This window comes from Aristolochia californica, unplaced genomic scaffold (genome assembly GCF_029961685.1).
Source record: "Aristolochia californica isolate CCGP_79_NKW_82.1479 unplaced genomic scaffold, dmAriCali1.0.hap1 SCAF_16, whole genome shotgun sequence".
In the NCBI taxonomy this organism is placed as follows: Eukaryota; Viridiplantae; Streptophyta; class Magnoliopsida; order Piperales; family Aristolochiaceae; genus Aristolochia; species Aristolochia californica.
This window is the reverse complement of record NW_027181837.1, coordinates 1,590,708-1,616,423: the sequence shown is the minus strand read 5'-3', so window position 1 is coordinate 1,616,423 and position 25,716 is coordinate 1,590,708. Positions and strand designations below refer to the sequence as shown.

General features: G+C 38.9%; 2 protein-coding genes across 2 annotated transcripts; both read right to left on the bottom strand.

Annotated features, from left to right (window-relative positions):
- Positions 1-6,021: 6,021 nt before the first annotated feature.
- Positions 6,022-6,617, bottom strand: LOC137953508 (ribonuclease 3-like). Its single transcript, XM_068800933.1, has 2 exons — positions 6,413-6,617; positions 6,022-6,323 (listed from the first exon to the last, which is right to left on the bottom strand). The coding sequence occupies exons 1-2, from the start codon at positions 6,615-6,617 to the stop codon at positions 6,022-6,024; spliced, it is 507 nt and encodes a 168-aa protein (XP_068657034.1).
- A 6,246-nt stretch (positions 6,618-12,863) lies between these two features.
- On the bottom strand, positions 12,864-25,254 carry LOC137953504 (uncharacterized). Its single transcript, XM_068800927.1, has 14 exons — positions 25,214-25,254; positions 24,965-25,130; positions 24,760-24,881; positions 24,606-24,659; positions 24,327-24,446; positions 24,096-24,215; positions 23,829-23,970; positions 23,557-23,727; positions 23,320-23,475; positions 23,095-23,201; positions 22,584-22,976; positions 22,259-22,499; positions 21,935-22,161; positions 12,864-13,029 (listed from the first exon to the last, which is right to left on the bottom strand). The coding sequence occupies exons 1-14, from the start codon at positions 25,252-25,254 to the stop codon at positions 12,864-12,866; spliced, it is 2,226 nt and encodes a 741-aa protein (XP_068657028.1).
- Positions 25,255-25,716: the final 462 nt, after the last annotated feature.

Sequence of the window (25,716 nt, the reverse complement as noted above, 5' to 3'; positions counted from 1 at the left end):
TCCTCGGAATTGCATCAAAGAATTGGGTTGAATCCATCGCTGGTTTTCCGTGTCTAGGAAAGGGACATGAGAAAGGCCACCTTCGTCAAACAAAAAATTCTGAAAGAAAATGAGAGAAAATGAGGCCGCTCATGGTGAACAGAGAAGAAGAGGAATTTGCTGTTGTTGACCGGTATCCAAAAACAGGGGTTGCCTGTCCCCAATTTTTACACATAGTGTTGAGGAATTCGAAAACTCACCGTTGTCACCGATACTCATAACCTTGGGAGGCTTTGTCCGCCGGTGAATAGCAAAGGCCTCTGGCCGAGATTTGTCATGGAGCTTCTCAGCTCGGGGATTGCCAATCTCCCCGACTTTGGTTTTCCTGACAGTGGGTTTTGGCTCGAAAGGTCCACGTTCGAAGGTATTAGGTCGAACGAAAACCACATCGGCCTTTTCCGAAGAGGTGTGAGGCTGAATGACTTTGGAATCGGGCTTCTCCGTGGAGATTTGAGGTCGAACGTCTTCTTCCGCAACGGTGACCCTTTGGTCTGAGTCTTTATCCTGAAGAGTGTCAATTTTGGCCCCCTTCTCAGGTTTTTCATTGTAAGCCTGAGAGATTATTTTTGTGCATAGGGCACTCAACTCCACCCGAATTGCTGGTCTTAACTCTGTGCACAAGGCTTCCATTTGCGACAGGATGTTTGCGATTATTTCTGCCTTCACGGATGCTATTTCCTGTCCGACCGTCGTTGCGACTGTTTCTCGGAACGAAGAATCTCTCATCGTGAAACTGCTCTGATACCAAGGTGATATGGTCCCAAATCAACACGACGATTCACAAGAAGATGGGAGAAGATAACGAAGAAGAAGAAGAATTGTAGGGGGAGACCACAGAGGTGAATGGTGGTGAATAACCCAGCTCTAATGGAAACCGTAATCTATGGCTCTGAGGGAGTCCGCAACCTAGGTTCGTCGGAGGAGAACCTAATCCTATGTTGGGTGAAATTCAACTTGTTCATTTCATTCCAGGGCGTCCCTTAAATAGGACTCATGACCACAAAGTTCAGAGAATTACAATTTTGCCTTTCTAAGACATTTAACATGAAAATAAACTAAATGACCACTTAACTGACTCAGTCAAGGTGTCTCAACCTGACTCGGCTCACTATTTGGTCCATAACATAATTACTCTATTGAGAAGTCTTAACCGACTTAATTAGACTACTTATTATACTAAAATATATAAATAACTATCATATATTTAATATAATATGATATATTAATACAACATATAATATATTAAATGATATTAATTATTTAAGAAAAGTTTCAAGGAAATATGCATTTCTATATAATAGAGGGATACCAATGCTCCCTAGAAATACTTTCATGCTTTTAAATGGGTTTCTACCATTTCCTATAAAGGCACTAACATGCTCTTTGAGAATGAAATTAATAAACGAAAGTCATATTAAAATCATATAATAACGGGCTTAGTTTCCCTAATAGGAACGTCAAATGGGAGAGTAGCCACCCTAGGTTGGGCTGCTCTTAGGTGCATTCACCTATGCAAAAAGTTCCGTTGACACATATCTCCAACCATAGCAGACAGATTCTATGAATTTTTAGAAAAGCTTGTAAAGACTATCCAAAGTACCATTGATGGAGAACACGAGCTTCTTTGCTAGACCATATACTGTTTTTAAGTACAACTGTTAAAAGCCTATTTATCATCAAAAGAGGAGAAGTTGGAACTAATGGGTAATTACATTTGTCCCACTATCCCTACATCTAAGGAAAACTACCTGATAATGGGTCAACTTAAAAAGAATATTTTTAATACTTTAATCTCAGGGAGTGTGAGTAATTTCACTTATCCTTTTCTTTAAGAATGCTTTCCATTACTGATTTTTCCATAATTGAAGGAAAGGGAATAATTCCCAGAATAAGGATGACTATCTCAACAGCCAATTCATCATAATTGTTGGCGTGAGCTATGTGAGCTCCCTTTCAGAAGAGAAAATCTTCCGTAGAATCAAAATAAAAAAGTCTATAAGCATGATTGTAGGAAACAAATTGTTGCCATCAATCTGTGATTGATTATGTACCTTGATTTTAGGATCTAAATTGGACCTAAAATCAGCATGTAATATCTTATAAATAGCCTCCTCAATGGAGAAGAATACATCAGAAAATTCTTTGAATCTTTTTATTGCTTTGGTTACTCCGTTACACATGGTATCAGAGCGGGAGAAATTTTTTTGTCGTGGCCGTGAACGAAAAAGTTGCCCCGTCGTCGAAGACACTGTAGCCGAAGACTAGAGCATAAGCTCTGCCCTGTAGCCAAAGAGCACGAAGAGCTGGTTTAAAACAGGCTTCTGAACGTCGCCGTCGCCGTCGATGACACCGATGCCGCCGACAACCGCATCATCAGCCCGAACGTTGCCGTTGACGGCCACATCACTGAAGACGCTCTGTCACCTCTGTATCCTCGTCTTCGTCCACCACCCACTATGACAGAACTTCTGTCACCGACGATCGCATCGTTAGCTGACGAGGAAGGAGGCGCATGGCTTTCACTTTTGCTATCGCGAAAAAATTCAGGCCGTAGCCGAAGATGAAGGCAATGCCAAAATAGCGTCACCAACCACCGGCCCCGCTGCCGACCACTACCGTCGCCGAAGTAAGTCGAAGGACGACCATCGCCAAAATCAGAAGGCTTGTCGTCACCGAAGATAGAGATGACCAGGTACGCGAAAAATAATTTTTTCACTTAACTTAGGTATGATTTAATTATTCTGCCGACCCGGACCAAAACAAAACTGAACTGAACCAGAACCGACCCAGACTAAAAGAGACCTAGATCGGCGGGTCAACTCAGCGGATCCAAACCGCACCTGAATCGGACCACATCCAGACCCGAATAGGACCAGAACCGAACCGGACCCGAATTGGTCCTGAACCGGACCATAACCAAACAACGACTATTGTCTGTAGGAATGTTTCCAAGAACCTAGAAATGACCTTGTTTTTTTTCCGATAACGATGATCTTGTCCTCCCGGAGATTTACGCTGTCTTTGAGCAGACGAAGAGAAGACTGCGAAGGAGATTGTGTCGATTGGGGAGCTGAAGTGGCAAGAGCTCCGAGTCGTGAGTGAAACGCCAAAATACTTCGAGAATGTGTGGATGCAAGCTGACGGATGCCTGCCCGTGGTGTAGTGCCGAACCTACCTGAGCGTGGTGGACATGATCGGCCAGATGGCGAAATCAGAGAGGCTGAGAAGCTTCTGGCGTGGTCTAGTTTTCGTCGTTCTCTGTTCTGCCGCTGGGGAAGACTACCCACCGTTGCCGAAGAAGAAGAAGAATATTGCCATTAAACCAAGGTCTATTTTACCGAAGATGACAACACCGTTGTCGAAGACGATGACACTGCTAAATTCTGTCGTTCCTGCTGTTGTCGAAAACTTTCCCATTATTGTTCCGCACGGTTCGGAAGTAGGGATCATCACTGTGGGGAAGAAGGAGAGTTACCTTTTCTCAACGATGATTCCGTTTCGGTTTAAGAAATTTTTTTCTGGAAATTTTTTGTTACCGAAGTTACTGTTGCCGAAGAAGCCGATTGCCGAATTAGTCAGGAAGAAGCACTGTTTCCCGATTAAAGATTGTCCTAAGTTAAGAAATTTTATTATTTTAAAGTCGTGTTCAGCGTACCGGACTTGACTCGCCCGAATCAACTTGGACCAGCGAACCAGCGTACCAGCAACCCGAGGTACTGTTTCTACACCAGCCAAACCGAGTCAACCCAGATAAACTCAATTTAGACCAACCCGTTCACGGTCAACTCGGGCCCGGGTCAACCTGACTCGGGCCACCTATTTTCTCCCTGTGTCATCACCGTGATGGAAGACACTCTGTCGTCACCACATTACCGAAGACGCTCTGTTGTCACCGAAGACACTCTGTCGTCATTGAAGACGCTCTATCGTCACCACATTACCGAAGACGCTCAGTCGTCACCGAAGACACTCTGTCGTCACCAACCGAAGACGCTCTGTGGTCACCATATTACTGAACACGCTCTGTCGTGACCACAAAATCGAAGATGCTCTGTTGTGACCCCAAAACTGAAGATGCTTTGTCATGACCACAAAATCGAAGACGCCCTGTCGTCACCCATAACCGAAGACGCTCTATCGTCACATGTCACCGAAGACGCTCTATCATCTGCCATCACCGAAAACTGTCTCGAATTAATCTCTGGTTCGCTGTGAGAGCACAGTTCAGAAGTGCTTTCAACGAAGAAGACGATGAGACCAGATTTGACTCGGACCAGACTTGATCAAACCGAATCACAGAACCGGACTGAATTGAACATTCTTATCAGATCGCACAAATAGACTTCCGCTGATCGCACCCGATGGAGCGCTCAAGAAGAGCGGATATATGGCATATTTTGTCTCAGACCAAGCGTAGTATGCAGCAAGAACTTAGACAACTCACTTGGCAAGTTGGGCATCCTATATCTGTACGCACCAACTTGAGGGGGAGTGTTGGCGTGAGCTGTCTGAGCTTCCTTTCAGAAGAGGAAATCTTTTGTAGAATCAAAATGAAAAAGTCTATTAGCGTGATTGTAGGAAACGGATTGTTTCCATCAATCTGTGATTGATTATGTACCTTGATTTTATGATCTAAACTGGACCTAAAATCAGCATGTAATATATTATAAATAGCCTCCTAAACGGAGAAGAATACATCGAAAAATTCAAAGATTCAAGAAATCTTTAAAATTATTTATTGTCGGAAGATCCAAGAGTGCAGAAGTCTTTCCCATCCCTGTAAGTTTGTTGATGAGTCCTAAGAGGACATAAGGAGATTTTACAAAATTACATACAACAACAGAGATGGGGGGAAACTGTTGGCGTGAGTTACTCCAAATGAGGACTTCTTCCTTTGGAGCTATCTTCCAGATCCGTAAAAACAAAGGAAGTAGTCCTCTGTAACAACGGCTTCAGAGATGATCCGATAGACCAGTTGAAATCAACTATAATCATATAAATATGATGTACTTAGTATGAAATCATTGGAATAAAAGAGGAAGATATTACCGAAGGCAACGGTGTTAGGAAACTCACTTTTTCTATTCTAATTTGGGCAACATATTTATTATTCAATTATATTTACTATTTAATGGAATAGGCCGAAATTAAGAGATCTAATTTTTTTAAACCTATTAAGGAATATGGGCCAATTAAGTAGATACCATAAGGAATTATGGGAACCCTATATAAGAGACACATTATGATTATGGTCCCCAATAAATTAAATCACACATAGTTTCCCTTTTCCCCATCCAAAAAAGAACGAAGGTCCCATTGAAGAACTAAAGAGATTTAGTTGAGGAAGATCACAAAACCAATCATTTGTTCGTATCAATTGCCACAGAATTCTGCAACAGTAGGTAATCATTTGGAATTGATCCAGGTATTTATCCCGAATCTTAATATTTTGGCATGATGTAAATTCTGGATTTAGATTTAAGATTAAGAATTTTTTTAACAAACGGAAGAGTAAGAGGGAAGAAAGGATGATTCTTGAGCTCGTGAGACGTTCTTGTTGTGCTTCAGACGAAGAGTTTGGTTAATCTTTGTGAATAGGAAACCAAAAAATTGATTTCTGGGCGATAGCGTCAAATTGCTGGCAAGTGATTACTCAACTAGGACTTCCGAGTATAATGGATGAAGGATTATGTTTAATTTCAGAAGTCAGAAGTGGCGGCATCTGAGCTTTCGTTTCCAATTTCACCTTCGCAGAAGTATAACACGAACTGGTCAAATTTGACTTATTTTGATAAGCACGAAAGGGCTAAAACCCGTTTAAAATAACATTTTTGAGATTTTAGGTACAAGAATTCCTTTTTTCCCTCTGAAGGAATTACATAAATCAACAAACGATTGCCTAACTGATGGATCCCTTTTTTCTTTTCTATGTACTAATCTACCTACACTAGGAAAGCCCCGAAAGCAATATTTGCCATAAAATTAAGAAACCACCATCTTTATCGGATTGATAAACTCAGAAGCATCTTCGAGAGAAACATCTTCAACTGTGGTCGAGGCCAGAGGCAGCAAAGTAACCATTTCTGCGCAGGTGCTTGGTGTAGGATCAGAGCAACTGATGAAAGTGGATGCAGTACTGTCAGTGCATAACCTCACATTTCGGATGATGGAGCTGCTGTTAGAGCCACAGTGTAGAACTGCCGTCTGGGTTCCCCCTAATCCGTCGTTGATGGCATTGACAACATCGGTTCGGTTGTAGCTTCTGGAGCTCGACGGTGCAATACCTAATGAAAAACCACCGTAGGCAAATGGTCATAACCAAGAAGAGACTAATCTGTTGAGATTTAGAAGTTAGTTTTGATTCTTTGCTCACCTTTGTCTGCAAGTAAATTGAGCAAGTCGGCAGAACTCCTCAAAGCCAGAGCTTTGGTAAAGTACTGGACTTGGGTAAAGCCAGTACAGATCCCGTTATCATTCCATGTAGATTCCCAGTCACTCTCGCCGCTGTTGCTTGGGCAAGAAATGCTCGGCCAATACTCTTGCAGATCGGTTAAAATGGGCTGCAACTGTGGAGCCATTTTGGTACAAAATCCGTAAGGAAGACAGAAAGGAACTTGTGAATTGATCGGGTGACAAGTCAGCAGAAAATAAATACCAGAGAAAGATTGAAATCTGTGTTATTGCATGATGGCAAGCCACCGCTAGAGAGGTATTGCACCAAGAAATCATCTTTGACGGTCCATGTGGAAGGGAAGCAGCACTGGTCTTTACTGCAAAGTCCTCCTGGCCACTGAGAAATGCAAGCGCCACAAAGACAGACTCCATGAGCATATTACCGATGAATCAAATATTTACAGGATCAAGCAGAAAGAAGTTTTAGTTAATGGATTATCCTTCATTGTATCCCTCTATTTAATCATGGGGGGTGTCCATAGAGCTCTCTCCTGAACATAAATGAGTCTAATTCATGCTTTCAATAACCGATAAGAATCACAATTCCAAAGAAGGGAGAGAGAGAGAGAGAGAGAGAGAGAGAGAGAGAGAGAGAGAGGTTACCCTGAGGTAGAAGAAGGAGTCCTGAGCAATAATGACAGGGCAAGAGATCAGAGCAATGAGAAAGATCAGCGGAGCGGCGGAACCCATTGTTCTGAAGAAGCAACTAATGTAATCTGTGGTCGATGATTGACAATTCCTCTGTCACTATTTATAGGCTTTACCTCCGGTCATGCACGTAACAACTCTTCATTAAATTAACGATTGTTCACTGGATTAACGCGGAAAGGGGCGGCTAACATCGGTTTTCTTTACATCTTTTCTTCATCGGCAGTCTTTCACGGTTTTCACCAAATCATTATTCTTTGCCAAACAATCTGTAGAAAACGATAAAGCAATCTGACTTTTGAATGTGCTCAGTCGTCGTTCAACGTCAATAATAATAAAAAAAGAGAGTACTAGATTCCTACGATTCTTCAATCAAAAGAAATGTGATCATCGTTCAACTACTGCTGTTTCCTGTTGCAGACGAAGAAGAGTAGATTTGCTACGATAAGGAATCCACGTGCCTTTTGAAGTTTTCGTCTGTGAATGGTTTCCGGAAGGGGGTGAACAGGTGCCATTCTGGGAAGCATCCACAGGATGGTCGTAGGCTTGTGATTTTGGGGCCCAACAAAGAAAGTCGTCGAAAGGAAACACCCAGAATGCTTCTGGAACTAAACGTTTGACATGAGAATGAAAAACAAAAAATAGATCGTATTTCTACCTAACTCGTGTCACCACCTAGAGTGAGGTACACATATTTTATCGATTATATTATTAATGAAGAAGATTATAGGGAATTTTACCAAAATACCAGTTTGAAACAACTTATTTATGAAAATAACGAAGATCTCAACTTATTTGCAAAACTACCGAACTTTGACCCATCCACTGTATATGTGTACAGTCAAAGGTGACACGTAAGCTTGGACTGCTTACGCGTTGCCCCATCATCAGAGCGATACTGTAGATGAACACAGAGGCTGCCACATCATTATTATTGACATGTCATCTGCCACATCATTATATGATAAAATTTTGAATAAATTTTAAAAAATCAAATACACTTTTTATTACCTTATATATAAAATAATAAATTATTTTAAAATTTTTAATAAACAATTTAAAAAGTAACTTTTACTTATTTAACACCATTTAATATCAATTAAAATATTTATTAATTAAAAAAATTATCGTTACACTTTTTATTTCTTCATATTTTAAAAAATAAAATAAAATACCTAAATTAATTAGATTTAAAATATTTATAAATTAAAAAATACAAAAAAGTTATTTTAGAGTTTAAAAATACAATTTATTTTTATACTTTTTATCACCTTATTTACAAATTTTAAATATTTATAAATAGAAAAATCTAACTCTTACCCATTTATTATGGATTTAAAATATTTATAAATTTAAAAAATCTTACTCTTAAGTCTTACCCATTTACTGTGGATTTAAAATATTTATAAATAGTTTTTTTTTAATTTTAAGTCTTACCCATATATTATCCATTTAAAATATTTATAAATAGAAAAATATACAAAAAAGTTTTTTTAGTGTTTAAAAATATAATTTATTTGTATACTTTTTATCACCTTATTTAAAAAATAATAAATTATTAAAAAATATATTATTTAATTAAAAATCTTACTAAACTTTACAATAATTTTAATTTGGCAGAAATTTCATTAACATAAAATCAGAAATTAAACAGTAAATCACAAAAAAATCAATACAGTAATTAAACATTATAATTAAAAATAATAATTCGATTCAATTAACAAAAACCCTAAAAAATCACCCTCTTAAATCGGCTTTTGAAATTCAAATTCGGGTTTGGAGGGTGAGTAGGGTTTCGGTTTTGAGAGAAGGGGCGGCGAGAGGATGAACAGAGGGGAACGGAGAAGAAGAACGAGAGATGAGGCTGAGACGAAGAGAGCGGTTGAAAGGGGGATGTCGAGGGCGAGGCCGAGGCAGAGTAGCAGCAGTAGGGGAGCGAGCGGCAACAGGGGAGCGACGAGAGGAGAGCAACCAAGACGAGAGGCAAGGAGAAAGATCGTGCAAGATATTAAAATGAAAAACATATGTGAGGGCTGATGTGGCGGGTGCTTACGTGGCCCTAGATGATAGGGCAAAACTAAAGTAATATATAATGACATGGTAAGTTACGTGGCAGATGACGTGTCAATAATAATGATGTGGCAGCCTCTGTGTTCATCTATAGTATCGCTCTGATGACGGGGCGACGCATAAACAGTCAAAGCTTACGTGTCGCCTTTGACTGTCTACATATACAGTGGACCGGTCAAAGTTTGGTAGTTTTGCAAATAAGTTAGATCTTCGTTGTTTTCATAAATAAGTTGTTTCAAACTGGTATTTTGGTAAAATTCCCAAGATTATATTAAGGGTTATTGTTTTATTTTCCATATTTTTTTATGTAAATTATTATAAGGATAATGTTCTTTTGTCACTGTAAATATATACTTTAGCCTGTTGAATTGGGTTCAATCAGACCCGATCCATTAACATAGTTGCAGGTGTTATAGATTCGGAAAAGAGTAAAAAACAGCTTAATCGGCCTCAGTTGAACATCCCATAATAGTCGATGCAAGGTATCTCAGTAAAAACCAGAGAGACAGATCGAGGAGTAGGAAGAGGGGAGCCGCCGCACCACTCCGCGCTTCCCGTAGACGACGGGAGCTGGATCATATCCACCCCTACCAACGCCCCAGAATACAAACTCTTCTACTTCAGCTCATTTTTCTTCTTGTCCATAGAAAAACATTCACCCTTGCTGCCTTCCTTCTTTTCCTTCTTAAGGTACAAGCCCCCATATCTGTCATCGCCATTACCTTTCTGCTTTCTTACCTTTTACCGGCTCCTTCTATGTTGTTTGCCACAGACTACAGTAATCTCATGATTTTTAACTCACCTGATTTGTAATTGTGATAGGAGGTAGACAAGCTAGTTTTGAAAGATTTGATTAAGTGAAACTGTCCTCTGCTCGAAGGTATAATAGCAGAAGATGGACCTGTAATTCTAGATTATGCCTGCAGCATCCGAACCTCGACTGGCGGGATTCGTGTCAACGAAGGTGACAGGTATTGCTCTTCCTTCAGCTTCACCGACTTAACATCCGACCCAGAGACGGGCATCGCTCCGCCAATAACTTTAAGATTTGTTCTTAAATTACATAAATGGAATTTAAAAAATTTACATGATATTTTGTCATTTTATTTTATATAAAATGGGTGAAAATATTATTTTTGTGAATTTATATGACACATAAGTTTAAAAAGGGATAATCAAATGGAAACTTATTTACATAATCAACATTTGCATTAATTTTTATTTGATTAATTATATATTATATGCATAATTACATATAGAAGGGTATTTTTAATTTAAAATTTTATATGTGAAATTATAAATTAGATTTAAAAGGGTTTTTAATTACCATAAATTAAATAAAAGAAAATTTAAATGGGAATTTTTATCATTTGTATTTTCTATAACATGAAAAAGGGTGAAAGGTATTTTTCTCAACTTATATAGCTCATAAAAAGTTTTGAAAAGATATTTTTAGTAAAACTAAAAGAAATAAAGTGCAGTCAAATAAGAATTTATTTCTATATAGTGACAAAATTATATGAAATGGTAAATTTATCGTTTATATGATATTGTATGCAAGAAGTATGTATAAAGTAATTTTTGCATTACAATTAGAATATAAGAAATATTTAACTGAAAAAGGGTGTATTTGGTATTTTTATATAATATGCATTTAAAGAGGTAAAAATAGTTTAATATTTAAAATAAAAATATTGTCTTAACTCCTAAGGATGTTAATGGAATTTGATGCATCATAAAACCATCTTAGATAGGTTTATTAAATGAATGATAAAGGACTAGTATTGTAATGGGTTAGTGGAAAAATGTCCCACATTTAAAAGTGTTAAGAAAAGTTAATGAAATATAAGATGTTGATTTTCAAGACTTCATATATTGCATCTTGGATAAAGAAGATAACACACATTGGGGAGGAAAGAGGAGGAAAAATATTATAATTGTACCCTTGACCCTAGTAAGAGTGAAGAAGAGACAAAAAAATATAAATTAATTACATCAATGACACCCTAATTACATCATATCTTCCAACATTCCCTTTCAAGTTAGGAGGTAATGTGAGACGAGGGGCAACCAGCCGAGTCCAGACGGCATACCCACATGCCCACCACACTGCTCCAGCACAAGGAAAGGCAATGCGCATACGGCAGAGGAAGCACGTATGGCAGCCATCCAAGTTCGGGACGTAACGTCGGCAAGCCTAGCACACGCCTTGGCGCAGCGCACACAAAGCTGGGCAAGTCACACGCAAGCCAGGCAGGCAAAGCAGGGTTACACACGCCCCAGACTCCAGGCAGGGTGCCCGCGCGCACACAGACTCCAGGCGAGGCGCCCGCACGCAAGACTCCAGGCGGGGCGCCCGCGCGCAGAGGCATGGCGCCTGGCGCCCGTGCAGAGGCATGGCACCTAGCACCCGCGTGCAGGAGCCCAGGCGAGGCGCCCGTGCGCAGGAGCCCAGGCGAGGCGCCCGAGTGCAAGACCCAGGCGGGGCGGGGCGCGTGCGGCCTGGCGCCAGAAGACTCCAGAAGGCGCCAGAAGGCTCCAGAAGTGGAAACCTCCAGGTCTGACGAGTTTTCTGGGCCTCTCTAGAAATTTCTAAAGGTCAGGGACAACTGGCACGATTTTTTGAGTTTCTAGAGCCTTCCAAGGCCAGGGAGGAGGGTTATAAATAAGAGGGGCCTCTTCCATTGTAAAGCATTCTTGAGCATTCTTTGCATTCATTGCTCTCCAAGTGTATAGAGAGTTTTGGCCTTCAATAGAGTTGAGCTTTTCTCTTCCATCTCTTTGGTCTTTCCATTGTCCCTTTGTCTTGCAACATCGAGTGTGGGAGGTTGGGAAGAAGATCCGAAGCACAAGGAGGCTGACTAGTTCTTGGGAAGAGCTAGGCCGCACGAGGTAGATATTCCGCTTGGCTAGACAAACTTAGCCAAAATCTAACCGCGTGACAACTGGTATCAGAGCAACATTTCCAACCATGGCATCCACAAGTGGTGATGTAGCAGCTAGAGGTATAGAGTCACCCTCTGAAAACAATGTACGTTTTTGTGATTTCGAGTCCAGACTTGCAAGCATTGAGGATCAGTTTTCAAGACTGGAGGAGTACGTGAACGACATTGCACATGCACGGTTACCTGTCCCGGAATGGTTCCAAGGATACAATAACGACGTGCACAGTGCTATGGCCGTGATGCGAGCCGAAATCAAGAGGGTCGACGAAGAGGTCAAGACCATTGCGGGAGAAGTTCGGGTGAGGCTCACCCTATGCGAAAGAGCCCTTGCGAATGGAGGAGGTTTGCAAGGGGGTGCAAAAATCAAGATACCGGAGCCGAAAGCCTTCACTGGAAAACGCGACCCAAAGGTAATAGACAATTTCCTTTGGCAAGTGGAACAATATTTCAATGCTTCAAAGTTAACCAGTGAAGAAGCCAAAGTCAGCACTGCATCTATGTTCCTTGCGGAAGATGCTATACTTTGGTGGAGGAGAAGGACTTCGGGCGAGCAAGGAGATGAAGCACTGGTGGAAACATGGGAGGACTTCAAGAGAGAACTCCGACGCCATTTCTTTCCGGAGGACATAGACTACCAAGCTCAGAAGGAGTTGCGTGCCCTCAGACAAAAAGCTACGATTCGAGAATACGTCCAAGCTTTCACTTCTCTTATGCTCTGCATTCCTCGTATGTCCGACAAGGATATGCTCTTTTCCTTTCTAGCCGGGCTAAAGCCTTGGGCTGAGACCGAACTTCGTAGAAGGGAGGTAAAGTCCTTGGCTGCAGCCATAGCCACGGCTGAAAAGCTGACCGAGTATGAGCGGAAGTCGGAGGACAATGCTACTTGGCCAAGCAAGGACAACAGCTACAACGGCCAGAAAAAGAAGAAGAAGCCAGAAAAAGAAAGGGAAAGGACCGAACCCAGTGACACCCGCCACACCAACAGCAAGAAGAAGGATGACAAAGGTAAGTCCTTCAAATGCCCTCTTAAATGTTTCATTTGCGAAGGGGAGCACATGGGGAGGAAAGAGGAGGAAAAATGGGGTTATGGACTTAATCCAAACTCTTCCCCTTAAGCTATATTTATAGATTCTAAAAGTATAATATTATAATTGTACCCTTGACCCTAGTAAGAGTGAAGAAGAGACAAAAAAATATAAATTAATTACATCAATGACACCCTAATTACATCATATCTTCCAACACTCCCTTTCAAGTTAGGAGGTAATGACAGTAATAATCACTAAAGAGGGTAATGCCTGTCATTCACAAGACGATGATAAAAAAACCCAAGGGTAGTCCATTACCTGTCTCTCATACGTAGTCCACCGCTGACCAAACCACGATGATGAGTACGAGGGTAGTCAACAGAAGTTGGAAAACCATATGGCCAACTTCTCACCTCTTGTTCCTGTGGAATATAGAAAGGAAGAATAATATTGTTGTGATTATTATTGATCAAGTGTATACTATTTATAAAATTACAATAGAGATTATAGTTGATTAGAACTTTACAATTTGAGTTTGTCTTTAATTCAATTGCTAGTTATTTTTATCTCTATCATGCCCCCTCAAGATACAGCTCTGAGAAGAGAGTCCAATCTTGATCTTCAAAAAGAAGAAGTGTTCTCGGAAGTGGTTTGGAAAGAGCAACGACACTGGTAGCGACTGAGAATCGCAGTGGCACTGGAAGTGGCTGGCACGGACAAAATCGCAGCGGCACTGGAAGTGGTTAGCACAGATGAAATCGCATCGTCTAGAGGAAGAACAAAGACATTGGTAGCAGCTGAGAAGAGCAACGGTACTGGAGGCGGACGGAATTGCATCATCCGGATAGAATAAAGAGGTTCTTCAATGAGGGTTTTATTTTTTACAATAAAAAGTTTTCGCACATGTGAAACTCATATGTGCGAGTTTGCACGTTGTACGGGACAGAGCTTCGAGGGAGGGGGGGAAATAATTTACCCCCCTCAACTTAGTTGAGATAGATGAGTATAGACCCATAGACCGACTTTCTTCCATGGCTCTCCTTCTTGAAGTGTTGTCTTTGGATCATCTCCAGACTGCTTTGAAACATCTGCAAATGAAGAAAGAAGTTTTACCAGAGAGGCGAGAAAATCTTCTTGCCAAATAGGAAGTACTGCAAAATCTAATTATTCTGTAAACAAATAAATTTACCGAGCTATTTCATTTCCTTATCGAACTTAAAGATCGTGACCCATTATTATAACAATGTCGCCAGATTCAAGTTTCTCCATTGAAACCAGTTTGTCAAAAAGAAACATACTCCATATGTTCATATATTTTATGGAAGCTTTTGAAAATAATTCTTCCGCCGAAGATTTTTGCAGAAAGCTTTGAAATCAAACAATAGAAAGACTTACAACAAGCGTGGTAGGTACGGCATGAGATCCAACTTTGAACTCGTCGCTGGGAGTAATCTACCAAAAAACGATCCGAGCATCGGTGGAGATGCAACCATGTACTTGCGTGGATACGTGGAGAGGAAGAACAAATGTGAAAGAGAAACGGATTAATTAGATTCTTAGCTACTTGCCCTTCCTTTCTCGTCGTGGTTGGTGGCATTTCCTTTTCCACAGCTACTGTTTCGATTGAGAACACCATGTTTAATTCCCTCCGAGCCTCGGATCAGGAAATACACGACTTCGCTATCCTCTATATTGTAAACTCCGAATTCCAAATCCGGGGTTCTTGACATGAATCAAACACTTCTCAAAACGAAGACACTTAGACGTCATCCAATCAACACGACTCTCCTAATCTCTTCAATCCGAGTTTCCCTCCTTGGCACAGTTTTCCAATCTTTGGACGGGAAAAGATATTAGAATGGGGGCTTTTTACCCAATTACCCATTTTAAAAAACTTATTTCAATAAGTAACGTTACTTTCAACTTATTTTGAAAAATACCCATCTTTAACCTGTCCACTGTACATGTGTACAGTCGAAGATGACATATAAACTTTGACTAATTACGTGTCACGTCATTAGTACTGTGTGACTAGATAGACACATCAACTGCTTCATCACAACTTTCACCCGTCAGCAGCCAAATAAGATGCCACATCATTAAATTACAAAAAAATTGAATAATTTTTTTTATTTTAAAAATCAAATTTATGAATACACTTTTTATTACCTTATAATTAAAATAATAAATTATAAAATATAATAAATAATTAAAAATATTAATTCTTACCTATTTAACAACATTTATTAGCGACTAAAATAGTTATTAATTAAAAATATATGAAAATTATATATTGGAGTTTAAAAATAAAATTTATCGTTACACTTTCTATTACTTTATAATTTAAAAAATAAAAATAAAATAAGTATACTAATTAATTAAGAAATATTACTATTATATTATTGATTTAAAATATTTATAAAAATAAAAATCTTACTCTTACCCATTTATTATCGATTTAAAATATTTATAAATTGAAAAAAGTATACAAAAAAGTTATTTTAGAGTTTAAAAATACAATTTATTTGTACACTTTTGATCACATTATTTATAAAATAATAAATTAATAAAAAGTATTAATTAATTAAAAATCTTACAACACCTTTTATTATCGATTTAAAATATTTATTAACTGAAAAAAATGAAAATTTTATTTTAGAGTTTAAAAAATAAATTTATCCGTACACTTTCATTACCTTATATTTAAAATAACAAGTTATTAAATAATCTTAATCTATTCTATTTAACATCCTTTTATTATCAATTTAAAATATTTTTTAATTAAAAAAATTGAAATTTTTAGTTTTGAGTTTAAAAATCAAATTTATCAAAACATTTTTTTCAAAGTTATCAATGCACTTTTTATGACCTTATATTTAAGTTAATTAAGAATAAAATAAATATACTAATTAATTAAAAATCTTACTCTTACTTATTTAAAACAATTTATTATCGATTTAAAGTATTTTTTAATTGAAAACATTATTTAAAAAAATTACTTTAGAGTTTAAAAATCAAATATATCGATACTTATGTTGTTACCTATATTTAAAATAATATAATATAAAATTAGTATATTAATTAATTATAAATCTTACTCTTACCTTTTTAATACTTTTTATTATCGATTTAAAATATTTATTAAGTAATAAAATATTTTATTAATTGAAAAAAATAGAATTTAAAAATCAAATTTTCGAGTACACATTTTATTACCTTATACTTACAATAATAAGCAATGATGGATGTAAAAGGACGTCATATTTTAATAAATGATTTTATATCAAAATGTCAAAGAATATAAAAATTCATGTTTTCTACCTCTTCCTTCCTTCCGACAAGGACTTTGTAGTCAAATTACTATAATTACTGGTTTGGCTTCTAGTTTCTGTATCATGACCTGAATTGGTGCTCTCTTGCTGCTTAGGTCTAACATTCTCACGAATTACTAAACACCCATCAGAATCCATCTCCAGATCATATCCACATGGGGAGACCTGAATTGGTGCTCTGATGACCCAAGGGTTGCTCTTGTCTTTTGTCGGTTTAGGAGGTCAAGTGAGTCATTTTCCAAATGATCGGAAAGGTCTTCTGCCAAATTCTTACCTGTTGGACAAGTTCTACAAATGAATCTGGAGGACCCATCTGAGATTTTAATTGATTATTTCCAGATGGGGAGATCAAATCTTGAACCTACATGAAAGGAGGAAAAACAAACTTTAATGCATTCAACTAAGTACTTTATATGTTGAAATGAAACAAAAAATACAGAGGAAACGATATTGGCAAATAGACATATATAAGTGATCTAACCTGTTCATTGTAGAAATCAAATGCAGTAATTTAAAAATAAAATCGCAAAGTGGAAGTGCTATTTGAGTTTGACAAATCAAATAACTCCTCAAAACTCCACACATATAATCCTGGGTCATTGCTAGAGCCTTCTTGAAGAAAGAAAATGAAACCATAACAAGTTGAGAGACAAAGCAATAGATATCTGGCTTAGCTATAGAGCTTTCATATATTGTAAGAAAAACTACTTTCAACCCAAAACCACGAAATGAAATGTGATCCATGTAATGTACAAAAAGTACTAGGCAGTAAGAGAGAGACCATGGTGTGTGTCTTTCCAGAATGTGATTGTCCATATGCAAATACAAAAACATTATATCCATCCAATGCTGACTGTACAAAAGGTTGAACATTGTTGAAAAGCTCCCCTGCAATTTAGAAAATTGAGATGTTGGAAACTTACTCTAAGAAAATGATAAATATCTGGAATGGTATGCCTATATTATTCTGCCAACATTCATAAGGAACCGAAACTTAAACTTTCTAAGAAATCCAACCAGAGCATGATGAAGGCACCACAATCACCTTGTCCAACATGAGACCTATAGACTCGGTCAAACTCAAAATGTTTCTTTTGAGGAGTGATAGAATCATCACTAGTCTTTACACGAATGGTGAATCCATCAGGAAACTCAACCACTCACGTGCCCTCATCTTGAAACAAGGGCTTTACCAAATAGGCACTAACCACAACTTCCAATAAGAACGACTACAAAATATAAAATTTTAAAATGACTGATTAATATATATAGAATACCAAAAAATATAAGACAATAATCAATAGTAATACTTAAATTTCACAAGTAATGAAAATGTTCACATTGGATTGCTACTTCTTGGAGCGGTTATTGGGGGGGGGGGGGGGGGGGGGGGGGGTGGAGTTATGCCGCTGTTGTTTACATCTACCACATACATAGGTACCACGTTCTCTTTTATCCATTTATGTACGTATACGAATTGAACATGGACGACCTAGTTGCTTCCTTGTAAGAGGTGGACAACTTGTACACCTGTATTAGGCCAATATAGTTTCTTATCATGACGAATAGTGCTATTAACACGTGTGATCTCCACCGTATTTTCTTTTCTTAAATTGATGAATCCTTCGATCACATGATGCAAAAACACTCCAAGTGCATTCATCTACAACACAATTAATTTTATAATCATAACTGCTATACCTCAATGTATTATACTCGACATGTCTTTCAATCGAGTATTTTCTCAAAAAAATATACCATTTGGGACTTATCCTCAAATATTTGACCCACACTGATATCATTTGATGTTGAGTCTGAAATATTTCTTATTCTAGAATCATCTTTGATACGTCTAGTATTAACCTCCCAAGCATTTGTATATATATCCGGGTACCCAATTCCATCTATTTTTTCAACTCTGCTACTATGAACCCCGACTTCGAAAATCTCATCCTCCTCCTGCTCAATATCTTCTAAATCAATATCATTATCACTAAAATTATCACTATCATCATCATTAACAACCCTGAATAAACACAACAATAAACATAAAAATCCGGGTAGGGATAGCATATATATCACACATTTAACAACGAAAAGGTAAAAAAATTACATTGGGAGAAGATGTTCCACACTCAGATGGTGATGCAATAGACAAGGGGTTCAAAAACCCCACTTCATGCCCGTGCGTATTAAAAATATATAGATAATAGTTTGTACTTAAAAAAAATTCATGTAAACTTGACAATTCATATCATAAATATACGAACATAAATACTTTTGTGTACGTGGTAATTCTTGTTCTTGGGTATAGGAGGTTTCACCACTAAAGTTTCGATTCCTCGTACCTTCCCTTCTTCTTTTCTAAGTAAATCTCAACCATAGATCTATTACTTGAAGCCATCTCAAATAATTCAATCAAATCATGATCATTTCCCACATTTACGATAATAAAAACGTCGTCGAAAAATGGAACTTTGGCCTTAATAATCGTTGGATGAGTATCACCATCCCACCCTGTGACTCCATACATCATTACTAAGAACTCACTAAATTTAGTTGAAACTGCAATCATTTTCATCCGTGATTGATCTCCATCATAACTATCAAAATATCCGGACTTCTCCTTCAATTTTCCATTGTATCGACAGAAGAACCCAATAACTGACGCCATATTATCTATAAAATCTACATACATTTGTAAGAGTTTATTTATGCAAAAAATTGTCTAAGTTTTAATTTTTATGACTAGTCCTAACAATACAAAAACACACCTAAGTCCAAATTCACCAAACACCCCTGGTAGAACCCTATATTACTTCGCAGTCACTACGAACCGTACCTCATCAGTGATGGGGGTTGGGTTTTATTGGCTAATGGATGCCCTTGTAGGCAACTCAGCCTAGTTTGAACCGGACACAATCCACCCTCCATTACCCAACCTACTCTTAATTAGACTCTCTACCCATCCCTAGGGACACATGTAAACTCAATAAAACATAGAAAAAAATACCATGTGGTGGTTATTTATAACACCCGAATCTCCTCACCACATGGAAAAATTATTCCATAGCACTTAAAAGTTATTCAACAACATTCTCCAACAATTAAAAATTAATTGAACTAATTCTATAGCAGATGACTAGTCCTAACAATGCAAAAACACACCTTAAGTCCAAATTCACCGAACACCCCTAGTAGAACCTTATATGACTTTGCAATAACTACGAACCGTACCTCGTCAGTGATAGGGGTCGGGTTTCGTTGGCTAATGGATGCCCATACAGGTGACTCAGCCTAACTTGAACTGGACTTAACCCACTCTCCATTACCCAACCTACTCTTAATCAGACTTTGTACCTATCCTAGTAACTAGGTCAAACACAAAAAAAAAACCCACTTGGTGGATATTTATAACACCCAAATCTCCTCACCACATGGCATGATCATTCCATGATACCAAATTTATTTAACAACAACTAGCAACTAAAAATTCTGCAAATCTTATTTCAATAGAGTAAACTGCAACTTCATAAATCAGAAAACTAAACTAAATTAACCAAAATTAAACTAGCAACTTCCAAAAATACAACATTCAATGGCATAGGAATTCATAAACTAAAATACAGAGAGGGAAATTCAATCAAGTTTCAATTAAACTTTACAATAATTTTAATTTATCTGCAATTGACAGAAATTTCAGTAACATAAAATCAAAAATTAAATAGTAAATCACAAAAACATCAATACATTAATTAAACACCTAAATTCAAATTGACATTATAATTAAACACAGTAATTCGATTCAATTAACAAAAGCCCTAAAACTTCACCTTCCTAAATCGGTTTTTGAAATTCAAATTTGAGTTCGGAGGCAGAGTAGGGCTTCGGTTTTGTGAGAAGGGGCGGTGATAGAGTGAAATGATAGGGTATTAAGAGAGGGGACACTGAGAGAAAATTATAGGGTTCAGTTTTGAGAGAGGGGGCGACAGAGAGATGAAATGATAGGCTTCAGTTTTGAGAAAAGGGGGGGTGAGAGGATGAATAGAGGGGAACGGAGAAGAAGAGTGAGAGATGTGGTTGAGACAAAGTCTGGGCTGAGAGGAAGAGAGGACAGTTGAGAGGGGGGCGTCAAGGGTGAGGGCAAGGCCAAGCGGCGGCAGCTGGCATGGTGAGAGGAGATGAGAGGAGAAAGATCGAGTGGGGAGACATAAAATGAAAAAACTTAAGAAGAGATGAGGGCTTACATGGCGCGAGATGACGTGTCAGAATGCCGACGAGAGGATGAATAGAGGGGAACAGAGAAGAAGAGTGACAAATTTGGTTGAGACGAAGTCTGGGTTGAGAGGAAGGGAGGGCAGTGGGGGGGGGGGGAGATAATGAGAAGCGATGAGGGCTTACAGGGGTGCGAGATGACATGGCAAGAAGAGTGTTAATAGATAATGATGTGGCATCTTTCTTGGCAGATGATGTGTCAGAATGGTGAAATGGCAGTCGATGTGTCTACCTACTCACGTAGTGTTGATGATGTGGCAATACGTAATGAGTCAAAGCTTACGTGTCACCTTTGACTATATACATGTACAGTGGACCAGTCAAAAGTTGGATATTTTTTAAAATAAGTTAAAAGTGACATCATTTATTGAAATAAGTTTTTTAAAATGGGTAATTTGGTAAAAAGCCCTTAGAATGGCCAATGGATTGAAAATTTTAAGGCAGGTGGAGACCACAGTGGCGGCGTTGCCTAATAGGGTTCAACTGGTCCTGCCACATGGAGAAACAAAACACACGTTAAAGATTGTGATGCCACACTCCATTAGTGGGCTGCCTAACCCTTTTTACCTAGGAGCAAGTAATCAATCACTGCATCACAAATTTTTAATGTTGTTCACAACCAATTTTTATTGTTGTTACCCTAGGAGTAACCTTAAGTCCCTAGTATTGTAATTGAGTCTCTTGAAACCCTTTGCTATCGATGTTGTTTGATTATCCCTAGTGAAAACTTTAATTCCAGGGCAACACTCTACCCTTACCTTGAACCCGTATAGGGTTATTTCCTCAACCCCAACCCCCACTTGTATTGTGAAACTTAAACGAGGTTTCCAGGTCCGGTCGGAATCCCCACAAAAACCGACCCAGTGCCTACCCGTAATTCCAACTATAAAATTTTGAGCTGTTACATTATTCAATATATACATGTCCACAAGAAATATACGGTATACATTTAATTTGTCAAACTGAAAACTAAAAACAGTAACCAATTGCTCTGAGGCGTTAACCTTTTTCTAGTCTACATGTTAAACCCAAAAACTAACCAAAAGTAAAAACAGTATAAAAGTATAACCCACTCCCCATCTCCGGGGTTAACGTGGGTTTTTCTCTTCATGGAGTACAGTGCAGGCTATAGATCTTCTACAAGGGAGGCCCCTCTAAGCGGATGTAGTCATACATGATTCCTTGGAACTGGCTCACAGTTCTTGTTTGAGTGAAGAAAAGAGTATTCACTCCTGGGACCAACCAAGTACTCTGGATATCAATGCTATATAGCTCTTGTAATCCATGGAGCCCATGTCGAGCGATTGCATTATCACGCCCATTGGTTGTTCTACTAAAGATTGGACTGCTTGATGGATTGTTCAAGTGAATCTTCCAAAAGAAATGAGAAAAACTTGGTTAGTTTTTTGTTTTTGAAAATTATAAAAAATCGAAACATGAACTATGGAAAGAGTTAATGATTCCATACTTGTAATTGAGATAAATGGGACGATGCAATCGCCACCCGGATGGTGTAAGTCCCAGGTCTGATACTGTTTAGAGTAAATCTGATTTGCCGCGTTGCTGGTTGGAACCCTTGATCGCCTGTCTTCCGGGGAACATGTGCATAAAACCAGTCTCGTCTATAATCACTGGTACCAACTGTGTAGACTGGATCCCCATTAGGATACAGTTCGGTATATCGATCCCACAATCCATACTGCCTAATCCTGTCAATTTCAGAACATAATTAGATGAAATATAAGTTTCAACCGGTAAATTAATTGGATGAAGAGAATTTTTTTATAACAAACCTGTCCTTGGGAGCGGTTAAAAATGAATTGAAGTATGAGGGATCGGGATCAGGAACGAAGAACTCGCGTACTTCACGATCAGGAATGCCTATTTCCCAGAGTGTAGGACCATTCCTTGGTGGTTCATATACAAGATCACCCAGAAGTATATCACCTCCTGCTGTGATGGTAATTGACGCAGAATACCTGTAGTCACCAATGTAACCTGGCACATACCCATAGAGATTGTAGGTTCCTGTTCTCACGTTTCTTATGGAGAATGATCCGCCTTCATCTGCTGTTGTCCAGAACTGGTAACCCTTGGATTCTGTTTGCCATGATCCGGCATCTCCTGGTAGAGCCAAGCCTACATAGGCGGAAACTGCCGGTACGGCAGCATCTCCATTAAGATACCTGATAAAAAAATTGCAGTTCGTATTACTAGAGATTTGATTACTCAATGAATTCTATTGGAATCGATAACTGATACAGAGTGCAGGGCTAGTATCTCTGATTTGATTTTCGTACTCACCGGTCCCTTACGAGTAGTCGACCGCTGACTGCACCCCGCTGGTAAGCATGAGGGAAATCCGCAGATTCCGGGAAACTATAAGGCCAGCTTCGAACTTCTTGCGTCATCTGCGATTCTCAGAACAAAGAGAAAGAAGACGTTGACAAAATTTTCATCTTAATTAAAGAAGAAGAGAATCCCCTTTAATTTTTCAAAATATTTAGTCGATGCGTGCGAAATTGGAACCTGTCTTTTTGCATCCTCCCACAGGGAAGGAAACGGAGCTCCACCTTCGATTCTGTTAAGATAGAAGAAAACTGGGCCGTAAACTTTCTTCCATGGCTCTCCGTCCTCAAAGATGGGTTCCAGACGATTCCCAGAATAATGACCGCTCTGAAACACCTATCCATGGAAAAGAATAATGCAGTATGGAGTCAAAAACAAGAAAGTGGAAAACGATTTTGTGATAGGAAGAAGACTTACTGCGAGTGTTGTAGGTCCGGCGTGAGAGGTAAGCTCCTGCTTCGTGGGTCCTCCCGATCGGAACTCTTGGCTAGGGGTGATCAGCCAAAAACCGATAGTAGGGTCGGAGCAGATCCATCCATGAACTTGGGAGTCTTTGTTCTCGATGGAAAACTGGTACTTGTCGTCAACCTATGCATGGAATCGACATCACCATAACGAATTGTTAGCTGAAAAAGTCACGGGCAAAGATCAACCAATTTGATGCTACAAATTAAGATCGTTATACTTACTGTTCCTCTGAGTTCAGGATTAGTGGGGTTAACGAGGAGAACAGCTTCCTTGTAGTCCAAAGGCTGAGCTCGTGGAGGGTTCCGATCCTCCGGCATCGGCATGATATGGTTCCTCGTATCGTCCGCCACGACATACTGAAACCTGCAATGCCCATCAATTCCATCATTAAATTGTTTATTAATGGCGAGGAGTTGCTCTAAAGAGAAGAGAAGAAAGTGTTTGGAAATTTCTGTGAGGAAGAAACTTTTTGCTTTAAAATCTCTTACTTGTCTTCTCTCAGTTTGAAAGTGAGCCTTGTCTGTGAAAGATGGAAACCAGGCCACCCTTGAACACGTTCATAAATAGCATAGGAGTAGAAGCCAGACGAAGCACGAAGCATTACGAATCTGCAGTTGTAAGTTGGCATTATCAGACTTAAAGCAGAGACGGGAAAGCAAACAATAAAACAAGATTATAGGTTTCCTTCTTCCAATAGAAGAAGATAGAGCTGAATTGACCTCTTGTCGATGTTCAAAGGAACCTGAGTGCCAGTCTGAGAGGAGTTCCATGTCCTTGTGAAGGAGACCTCCACCTGTTCTTCGTTATTTCTTATGACCCTGAACTGAGTTCCCAGAATGCTGTAGAATGTATTGCAGTTCAAGTAATTCATACATGTAAGACCTCTCTACCTCTCTCTCTCTGTCTCTCTCTCTCTCGCTATATCTATATATCTATATATATATATATATATATATATATATATATATATCTAAGAAGAGTAGAGGAAGATAACTTACACATCGAAAGATCCTCGATCCTGACTAAGGTCATTCCAGACAAGGTCCCAGTATCTGTCAAATAGCGAAAGCAATTGCACAGTTAATTCTTGTAGCTCAAGGGTTGAGTTTACGAACCTAAAAAAACATTGAAAGGTTGTTCATCTTCGCTTACCCTCTGTTAGTTTCCGTAGCCCGAAGCTGCATCAAATTCTCAAGGCCGTTGTACCGGAGTCCGGTGACAGTCCCCTCCGGATTCAATAATGTGAGCGTGACGATGCCGTTAGCAATCACCACCTGCACTTACGCCCCATTGACAAAACCATTAGAGTATCTAAGAGAAAACAAACGCAGGCAATGAAGATCAAGAATGTTAGTACATGTCTGCCCACTGTCCGCAATTGCACTCCCATGGTTGTCGCTTCCTGCGCCTGGGTGATCATCAAAATCATGGAAAGGAAGAGAAACCAATTACTCCATCTCCAATCTCTGTGAGTCTCCATGTTATCCACCAATCTGCAAATAGGCTGCGGAGATTGCTTCCCACTGCTTTTATACAAAGAAAACAGAAACCTTAGGCTACGGATATTGCTTCCCACTGCTTTTATACAAAGATTACAGAAACCTACACATTTGAAAGATCACAATCGTAGCTCCAAACTATTGCCATTGTTCCTAGGATAAAATTCCTATCTGGTCAAAGTTTCTTCCAGTTGGGGATTATTCAATATTTGACCGATAATTTCGATCGTTACGGAACCACTTCGTGAGCCAGTTGGCTGAAAGCGTTCAAGATTTCCAAACAATCGTCTGAATGTTGGCGCCGCCTTACTACCAAGTAGTTTCCCAGTAAGAATTCTTCGTGTTTGATTATGGTCTCCATTCCTCCACAAACTCTTCTTCCAATTTAGGTTACTTGTTTATACTCTAAACCCAACGAAACGTTCGGTTTAACCTAGTCTACTGTAAACCTGAGAGCTTCGGAGTCTAAACGTGTACGTTTTTCCCACTCGGAGCTCCCTTTTCTTTCTGGAGTTTCTTCCCAGAGGACCCAAGTGCAGGACGATGGCTTCTTGATTATTTAGGCAATGGCGCACTGGCATTCATTATCTAAGTTCACCAGTTGACATTC